We start from the raw sequence: 10406 nt of genomic DNA, 5'->3' as shown, positions 1-10406 counted from the left end.
CATGGTCGTTAACAAAGTTATATATTTACTCCCTTAGTAGAGTGTTTAATATGGTAATTCCCACAGCCACTTTTCAATGTAATCCTATGGGGGCCCGACCAGATCCCCCCGTGATGACGCGCCATATTGACTCGTCACTTTCCGAGGTGAATGGGCGGTGCTTCGGGAGTTGTAACCTCCTTCTTCTGACAGCTCCCAAAGTACACACAATGACACTATAGTTGTATTGACCATTGTGTTCACAATTATTACACAATTAAATTGGGGAAAGTAGTGCCAAAAATGTTACCTACTCTTTAATGGCTCTGCTGCAGTAACACTTCATTATATTATCCAGATAGTCAGATACTCTATATTGGATATAGATAGATTCATATATTAAATATGAAGCTTACAAAGCAATCTCTCAGTTTATTTCTAGAATGTTGCATAGAGCATGACCTGGGGGAGGAGTCAGAGGGGTAAAGGCAGCTCAGTGGCCTTGTGGTTAGAGTGTCCGCCCTGAGACTGGGAGGTCGGGGTTCGATCCCCGGCCGGGTCATACCAAAGACTCTAAATAATGGGACCCAGTGCCTCCCTGCTTGACACTCAGCATCAAGGGTTGGATTGGGGGTGGGAAGTGAGGACGCTGGCGTCGACTGTTCGCCGCTTCACCTCCCAATGTATGAATGAATGAACCATTGTAAAGCGCTTTGAGCACTTGGAAAAGCGCTATAAAAATGCAATTCATTATTAAAGGGGTTACCTGATTGGTCAGAGAGGGCCCTAAGTACCCTGACTAGACTAGCTCAATGCAAGCAAATATTAAAATGGTGCAATTGAGAACTTGAAAAGCTGCGTTGTAACTTGTGGTGTTACCCAGTACATTATTGATTCGGCAGCCCTGGAGGGGGGGGGGGGGGGGGGGATTTGTGGCAAGACGAGCGTCTCCTCCTCTGAGGTTGTTTTTTTCTCTGTATACTCTCTCTGGTGCTGCATACTCTGATCAGCGACATGATACAAACACAATAACAAACAAATGCGCATGTGGGGGTGGAGTCAACGTAGGTAGGTGGAACAGTGTCCGTGACGAGTGTGTCTTGGGGATGGTCTAGCTGCAGTGTGAGGAGACAAATGTAGTCCGGAAAGAATACGGAAAGTTGTCTCTGACGTCAATGCCGATCGGATAATCTAAAATATCTAAAACCAGAGATTACACAGAAAATAACGCCAGGAAAGTGTTCCAAATCTTATAAAGGTCATTGATATATATTGTTTTGCTAAAAGGGTGAAGTGTCCCTTTAAGGATAAACCTATTATCAAGCCATTGTGGTGAAAAGCAACTAAGGACATGTTTTTTTTTTAGGTATTTCCATTATCCTAATAGTTTTACCTCTACTCCACTACCACATATGTGACCACATCTGGCCACAAAAGATCACAGCATCTACTGAATGTGTCAAACTGGCATATTGAGCCACACAGTGTGGCGTCCCCACACAGAGAGGCTGTCATTGAGAACACCTCTAAAACACAGATGACATCATCTGTCTTTCATTAACACGTTGCTGATGAACATTTGGGGGCTTTTTTATTTATTTTTTCTGCGTTAATATCGTCCTGACATCCCGTTAATATCGTCCTGACATCCCGTTAATATTGTCCTGACATCCCGTTAATATCGTCCTGACACCCCGTTAATATCGTCCTGACACCCCGTTAATATCGTCCCGTTTGCTTGTATATGTATATATTTTTTTTTTATCGGTATGTTTTCAAAAGGAGCAGCTGTTTATGGTCAAAGTTAGAAGAACCGGAACCGGATCAGATGAGATGGACTGAACTGATCGAATGGAGAGGATTTCACTGATCGCCTTTTGTGTCATGATTAGCTTTAGAGGGGGGGTGTGTGTGTTTGTGTCAACCGTGAATCAGTGGAAACTACAAGTACAAACCCAAACGCAGTATAGTTTTGCAAAGAAGTCACGTCCTCCCCCTCCGAGCATCGTTATGCTCAATGTCAGGGACAGGAATGAGGTTTCTTCACCTCCAGCACCATCATCATCATCATCCGCTGCTGCCCAGGCCATGAAGAAGAAGCAGGCTCTGGGGCCGGGAGGAGGAGGAGGAGGAGGAACGCGCGTCCAGGCAGCAGCAGCAGTAGCAGCGCCGCCCGCCAGGCTTACTTTTTTTTTCCCCCAAATCCATCAGCATCTGTTTTTAGTATGACTGAAAAATGCAGGGACTGTTCCTTTAAATGTTTCTCATAATTACAATACATAGTGCATGCACTATATTATAGTGCATGCACTATGTATTGTAATTAAACTAGCATAATGCTTCAAATCAATACCTTAAGGCTGTGGGAGTTTTTAACCCATTCTGAACGGGAAGCCATTTTGGTGTTAGCATCATGTTATGCGTTAGCTATTGAAAAATAGCAGATCTACAAGCTCATAGCGCGCCACGAGCTTGTAGGTCTGCTATTTTTGGAAAATCGAAATTAGAATCTGATCTCAGGTCAGAATGGGTTAATCAGACCAGTGTGTGTCCAGTGGAAACCTCGTATGAATCTGATCTCAGGTCAGAATGGGTTAAGTAGGGGGCACGGTGGCACAGTTGGTAGTGCTGTCGCCTCACAGCTAGAAAGTCCTGGGTTCGATTCCCGCTCGGGGCACTGTGGGTGCTGGCGGCGTGTTTCCTCCTCATCAGTGCCCATACCCGAAGGCGGGGTTGGCGAAAGGGCCTTTCTGTGTGGAGTTTGCATGTTCTCCCCGTGTCCCCTAGGGTAGGTACCCTCACAAAAACATGCAGTAATCCTGGTCTCTAAACTGCCTCCCCCTGGCCAGCCGGGGCGCCTGATGGAGGGGAAAGGAACTGGTTGGAATAACGTGTTCCTTCCACGCGCTACGTCCAACCAGGGAAACTCCCCCCTGTCAGGTGTAAAGGAGCAACTTGGACACTCAAACATGAAGGAAGCATGAGTTAAGTCTGTTGCTCTCCCCAGGTTGGGTGAGGGTGTGTAGAGCCCAGGATCACAGTAGATGATTGACACAGGGGTGAAAAATGGGTTACAAAATCGTGGGATAAAAAATATATTTAGATAGAATGGGTTAAGTAATCAGTCAAGTAAATGGGCACTGAGGGCACAGCTGCATGTACAATTGTGAATGTCAGACCCATTTTCAATTGTTTGACCCTGTCTTCTATACCCGGAGCCAGCCAATGATATCTACCGCCACTAAACTCTACACTAGGAAATGTACATGCAGTGTTGTGAAAGAGGCCCATATGGGCATATATACTGGGCCCATATATGGGCATATATATACATGCCCATATATGGGCCCGGAAATCTGGGGTGTCAGAGTTCCTTGATCAACCAATCAGAATTGACCAGGTCACTGTGACATCATTGTGATGTCACAGTGACCTGGTCAATAAAAGGGCGGGTATAAGGTGTACTTGATTGCTAAGCTAAGACAAATGGAAGCAGGGGGAATAGAACATGCAGATCACCTCCCAGAGGAACTATCAAAGTATACCTCACAGCTGGCAGTGGGTGAGCTGTATGTATCGGACGAGGTGGGCAGCGATCATGATGGAGAAGGGACCCAGCACAAGCCCTTCAAGACCCCTCTGAAGGCTCTGTTGTTTGTCGGGAGCAAGAAGCCGTTCCCAACCATCTACGTGGACTCGCAGAAGGAAGGGGAGGACCGATGGGCGGTGATTTCCAAGACCCAAATGGCGGACGTCAAGAGAGACAAGAAGAAGGTCGAGGACGACGAGAGAAGGGAAAATAACCTGGAAGAGGCCAAGATAATCACCGTCGAGATGGACGCCAGCCTGCCTGGCCCCGAGGCGGTCAAGATCCGCCACATGGGAGCGATGAGAGGCCGGAGGGTCAAAGTGTTTGGATGGGTCAAAGACCTGAGGAGACACGGGAAGAAGCTGCTGTTTGTCGTGCTGAGAGACGGCACGGGAGAACTCCAGTGTGTCCTGACGGACAAGCTGTGTCAGCGTTACGACGCCTTGGTCCTGTCCAGGGAGAGCTCCGTGGCTCTGTATGGAACGCTCCGAGCTGTGCCGCAGGGCAAAGAGGCCCCCGGTGGCCACGAGCTGCACTGCGACTTCTGGGAGCTGATCGGCTTGGCCCCGGCGGGCGGAGCCGACGGCGTCCTCAACAAGGACTCGGACGTGGACGTGCAGCTGAACAACCGTCACATGATGCTCAGGGGGGACACCGTCTCCAAGACGCTCAAGGTGCGCTCCGCCGTCACACAGTGTTTCCGGGAGCACTACTTCAGCCGGGGATACTGCGAGGTCACCCCGCCCACGCTGGTGCAGACTCAGGTGGAGGGCGGCTCCACTTTGTTCAGCTTCGACTACTTTGGAGAGCAGGCGTACCTGACCCAGACCTCCCAGCTGTACCTGGAGACATGCCTTCCCGCGCTGGGCGACGCCTTCTGCATCGCCCAGTCCTACCGCGCGGAGAAGTCGCGCACGCGCCGGCACCTGGCCGAGTACACCCACGTCGAAGCCGAGTGTCCCTTCATCACCTTCGAGGACCTGCTGGGCAGGCTGGAGGAGCTGGTGTGCGACGTGGTCGACCGCGTGCTGAAGTCTCCCGCCGCCCCTCTGCTCGAGGACCTGAACCCCGACTTCAAGCCTCCCAAGAGGCCCTTCAAGAGGATGAGCTACTCCGAAGCCATCGACTGGCTCAGGGAACACAACGTCAAGAAGGCCGACGGCGCCTACTACGAGTTCGGAGAGGACATTCCCGAGGCTCCGGAGAGGCAGATGACCGACGCCATCGGCGAGCCCATCCTGCTGTGCCGCTTTCCCGCCGAGATCAAGTCGTTCTACATGGAGCGCTGCGCCGACGACCCGCGCCTCACCGAGTCGGTGGACTTGTTGATGCCCAACGTGGGCGAGGTGGTGGGAGCCTCCATGCGTATCTGGAACACGGAAGAGCTCCTGGAAGGGTACAAGAGAGAGAAGATCGACCCGACGCGCTACTACTGGTACACCGACCAGAGGAGGTTCGGCACCTGTCCCCACGGTGGCTACGGACTGGGCCTGGAGCGCTTCCTCACCTGGATGCTCGACGCCAAGCACATCAGAGACGTGTGTCTGTATCCACGCTTCATACAGCGCTGCCAGCCATGAGCACATCAGAGACGTGTGTCTGTATACCTTGTAACGGTTTCCTCAGTAGCTTGGGGTGCCAGGCAGGTGTGTACCTACCAGAGAGGACTTAGCCTCTCCCTTTTTTATGTAGCCAGGTGGTTTCAAGGAAACTGACAAAGGACTCAAATAAAATATAAGGAATCCTTAAATGTGATGGATTAGAACATGGATTTATATTGAAACCAGGGTGCATGGGTTAGGTTACAACATTGTATACTTTTAAATAAAACAACAAAAGCAGGAAATGGCATTCAATATTCATATGACGAAAAGCAACAAATCTTGAAAACCCCCAAAATTATATATTCAATAAATGTTCAACTGAAACTCTTGTGTACAGATGGGGTTATTGCGAATTCAGTGAGCACTTACTATGAGACCTAGCAGATCATGTCTGTGTGTGTGTGTGTGTGTGTGTCTGTCTGTCCCGCTTTTGTGCCCATATATGGAGCTGAGTGATTACGTCACCATGACTCAGCCATAACCATATAAGGAGTCCCCAAAGCAGCTATACGTCCAAAACCCAAATATGTACGAGCTGCGTTCGCTTCCCGCGTTTGCGCGTCTTACTGGTATTCACCACTCCTTTGAAAGCCAGCAAAATCAGTCTTAACATTATGACAGAATCAGACTTGCTCAAGTGTGTGTGTGTGTGTGTGTGTAAAAAGGAGCACTAAGATCAATTACATAGGGTCATCTAAGAAATAAATGTCATAGATGCAGTCATGTAGGCCTGCATTAGTTACTTTCACAATGTTGTTGACCATATACCCAATACAGTGTTTGATCCAACTTGACTAGAGTTCTCTGGTTCACAGTATATCACACGTACGTGCATCAATTATAATTCTTCATTCAAAGTGAACATATTAGCCAAGTTAGTATAGGCTACAATTACGTAGTTGAATAATGGCCAAAACATATGGATACCATCAGGTTAGTATTACCGCTCCATCTGATCTCACAGATAGTGAGTCTAATCGAACAGCTTTCTATTAGGTCAATACAACAATCCATTCCAGCTACATTGACAACTTTTACGTATATATATAAACATTCGGATTTCAAATATAAAGTACTCACAATTTGTCCCACGGGTGTTAGTTAGTTGCAGCACCAGCGATTAGAATTGGTGCATCCTGCGTTGTTTAATAAAAAGCATTTTTATCCGAGCGCCCCGGCTACTTTTTTCAAACGGGGTTCGTTTGGGAAATCCACAGTTGCACACCGGGAGCGCACTCGCCTATTAGTCTGTATTGGCAGGGCGGTCAGCGTACCTATATCGAACACACCGAGTGCCACCACCTCCTCCCGACCGATAGGGGTGCGTAGTTGAAAGCCAATTGCAAAATAACAGCTCGGATAATTTTTATTAAACAACGCGGGATGCAGAAATTCTAATCGCTGGTGCTGCTTGTGAGTACTTTATATTTGAAATCCGAATGTTTATATATACGTAAAAGTTGTAAATGTAGCGAGCGCCAAAAAACAGGGTGCAGTTAAGCCTTGACTCTCGTATGAATACGAGAGTCATGAACCATGGCTAGGGTGCATGTGTTTGGACCGACGACCCACAGATGAGGTACAGCGCTGAACTTCAGAACATGTTTCTAACATCTTTTGCATCGAAATGATCACTGCATATGCAAAATTGTTTTATTTTTCTCAAGTTGGTATGGACGTTCAAACCCACTGCAGCAAGCCAACGTTGTCTCGTTCTCGTAGCTCTATTTGTATTAGGGAAACGGTGGAACTAATGTTTTGATCCCAGACGTGCTCTTATCAGGACATCCCGGAAAGTTGCAAGTTCGTACCATTTTGATCTATAATACAACACAGTGTTGTCAACGCCTATAAAGTAACCGAACGAGTCAAAAGTCAATGTTTTGAATGAAATCAAACCTTGTATGCGCCGTTGCGTTGAAACCCTGTAGGCTAGCTAACTAGCTGACCCGGGGCCGCTGCATAGCACCTAGCTTTGGTAGTGTATCCTGATACTGAACACAAAGAAAATAGTACCATGTGACAGAGGGGTCAAAGTTGAACGAAAGTCGGTCTATACTGGTAGATATAGGTCAACAATACGAACTACGCTAGTTTTGTAGATTGGTTTATTTTTAATGCGTGGCCCCCAGACCCCAGTGACCCTGGAAACTACTTGATATATTCGAGTCATGTAATACCTTTGCAACCGCAATATTTATGGTAAGCTTTTCATACAGCTTCATGTCCAAAAATCCGAACCAACTCTTTATTTAAGACCAAAGACTAAATAAAAAAAGTATTAAGTACAGTAATATAATGTAAACTTGTAAAATGTTATGGCAGAAAGCACTGGTCATGCAGAGAGTTTTAATGTTACTGAGCAACTAGTATAGATTACTAGTATATTTAGTAACTACAGTAGTATAGTTAGGCCTACTAGTAGAGATGCATTGCTGTCAAATTATGATGTAATAGTCCACTGCTACAGACTAGAGTTCTAACTTGTGTTCAATCAATCAATCAGATTATATTGTCACTTCCACAATATGCACTGGGCATACAAAATACCGTTCTCCACAACTCATGATGCTTCACATTTAAAAACAATAGACACATTAAAAAGAGGCAACAGTGGCAGGAGAAAGTGCTATATATCTCTCAGGATGTTGGCCTTGGGGGCAGTATATGGTGAGCATACAGTATACTGCTAAACTGTTGGACAGTCTGCTGGTGCTTCCTCCTAGGCTCTTGAACCTAACAGATGGCAGGAGTTCGAGGAGATGCTCGGAAGGGTGGGAGGGGTCAGTCATAATGCTCAGAGCCTTCCTGACACATCTGTCTAGACTGTGATATGTCAGCTATGGGGGAGAGGCTGACACCTTTGATCTTCTCCGCTGCTCTCACTATCCTCTGTAGGGACTTGCGGTCGGCATCTCTACCGTTCCCATACCAGGCAGTTGATATCTATGGTGCTAGTGGACCAGCACTATATGCTGATTATGCTGTTATTTATGCTGACCACTATAGCAGGTGTTTCCTGCTATTACTTTGCCTTACTCCCAGTACAGCAACTTGCAATGCAGGGCCTGGGCTACAAGATTCACTACACTAAGATACCAATGTACCTGTCAAAATACTCAACAAATCCACAATCACAACACCAGAGGGAGTTAACAGTGTCCTCAAAAACAAAAAAGTGCCAGGGTCAAACCGAGTAACCAGCGCTATCAGTGCAATGCAAAGAATAGTGACAATGTTCACGGTGCAATCTGATAGTGTAACATATGCTGTCAGATGGGTGGGCCATGAACGTGATCCAGAGAAGGCTACTTGCCAACTACATGTCTATGCATAATATCTTTAATGGCAATGTATCTTGAGATCTGAAAATCTGAATTTCTTTAACAATCAAGGCATCCATCCATCTTCAACCGCTCCAGACTTTCCTCTCCGTAGAAACAGTAATAACTTCCTCCTGGGGGATCGGGAGGCGTTCCAAGGCCAGTGATGTAATCCCGCCACCTCATCCTTGGTCTGCCCCGGGGTCTCCTCCCAGTGGGACGTGCATCGAGGATCTCCCTAGGGAGACGCCCGAGGGGCATCCTAACCAGATGCCCGAACCACCTAAGCTGGCTCCATTCCAGGCGAAGAAGCAGCGACTCTACTCCAAGGCTCTTCTCCCAACATAGGTACTGCTTTGTATGTGGCTGGGGGAGAACTTCCTGATGATAAAGTCGGTAAGAAGTTTTGGTGCTACGACCCTTTACATGATGACTCATGGACCAAGATGGCTTCCATGATTGAGGCACGCTTTGACTTCGGTAAGACAGATGAACGTATGGTCCATTGGGGCTGGTAGATTACTAATCGTACTTAGCATGATTAAGTAAGAAAAACAATGTATCATGATATTAAAACAAATATGATATAAAAACAAAACATCTTTTCGATGGGTGCTAGCCCCTGCCATGTCCAGCTTTGTCCTACACAAACATTAAAATGCCATTGACAATGAATGGACACTTTTACGGCATAGTGTCTGATGATGTCATAGTGTACGTCATGATGATGTATGATGATAAGAGCGCCTCTCACTTCACACAGGTGTGATTTTCTTATTGTGCTGTTTGTAATTCTGCTGTTTGTACAGTGACTCATTTTCTGTGGGATTCTTTTTTGAGGCTCCTATATTCAGCTATTAGTGTAGATTTTCCTCTTATACAAACATGACGTAAATTCTCCATTGGTCAATTTAATATGTAGACGAGCAAATTGGCTATTCTCGTCCTATATTAACATTGACAATGAAGGGAGAATTTACATATGTCTGAGCAAATCTGTATTGTTGTCCTACACAATAGAATTTACACAGAATTTACGTCATATGTGTCTGACAAATCGACATGTTACGTCATGATGATGTATGGTGAAAAGAGCGCCCCTCACTTCACATGGGTGTTATTTTTATAATAATAATCAAATATTTTCAACATGGGGGCCAATTTTATAGACTATTCAAGATTAATTTCTGAGTAATGTTAACCTAGCCCTATGGTCCATAGGCCTGGTGGTGCAGGGTGGCTATCTGTGGGCAGTGGGTGGCCAGGACTGCAGTGAGTGCTTTGTGGAGCGCTACGACCCCCGCACCAACACCTGGCAGCTCAATCAGGACATGCCACGCTGTTCCAACCACCCTGTTGTGGTCGCACTGGATGGACTGATCTACGTTTTTGGTATGGGACACCTTTATGCACCTGCAGGTTCACCTGTTCTTATTTGGGACTCGGACGGTGAGTCATAGGTTAGTGAAGAGCGCCATCGAGTGTAAAAACGGAAAAACGGGTCAAAATCTGTGATTGGCACAGAATGAAGAAAAATAAAAATGTCCATACATTTAATAATGAGAAATGCAGATCGACAAGCTTACAACACGTCATTTTGTGGCATGTTGTAAGATTGTTTTTTTTATTACGTGTCAGTGATTAATTTGCATATTTAAGTTATTTGTCATATCTGCCCTGTGCAATTTGGGATTACGAAGCCTTAACACAACTTTTACATACGACGCCTCAGGCCGTCTTAAAGATGGAGTGCCACAATTTTTGTATTTTTCCAGTTTTTCATGTGTCTATGAGGTGACAGTACTTCATTAGACACCCTGGAGTTGTTTTTATGTGCAATGGTGTATTTACTTTGTATTTAGCGTTTCTTCCTGGAGGCTGAACCCTTGAAAGTCAAACGGGCCAATGAAG

General features: G+C 46.3%; 1 protein-coding gene across 1 annotated transcript; it reads left to right on the top strand.

The window, feature by feature from the left end:
* Positions 1-3465: 3465 nt before the first annotated feature.
* On the top strand, positions 3466-5148 carry LOC308323523 (asparagine--tRNA ligase, cytoplasmic-like; the record flags this gene model as incomplete). Its single annotated transcript, XM_080775252.1, has 1 exon — positions 3466-5148. One exon carries the CDS (start codon positions 3466-3468, stop codon positions 5146-5148), a length of 1683 nt encoding a protein of 560 aa, XP_080631378.1.
* Between the last annotated feature and the right edge of the window lie 5258 nt (positions 5149-10406).

The sequence above is a fragment of the Protomyctophum bolini genome (genome assembly GCF_963924005.1).
Source record: "Protomyctophum bolini genome assembly, chromosome: 11".
Classification (NCBI taxonomy): Eukaryota; Metazoa; Chordata; class Actinopteri; order Myctophiformes; family Myctophidae; genus Protomyctophum; species Protomyctophum bolini.
This window is presented reverse-complemented; position numbering and strand designations above follow the sequence as displayed.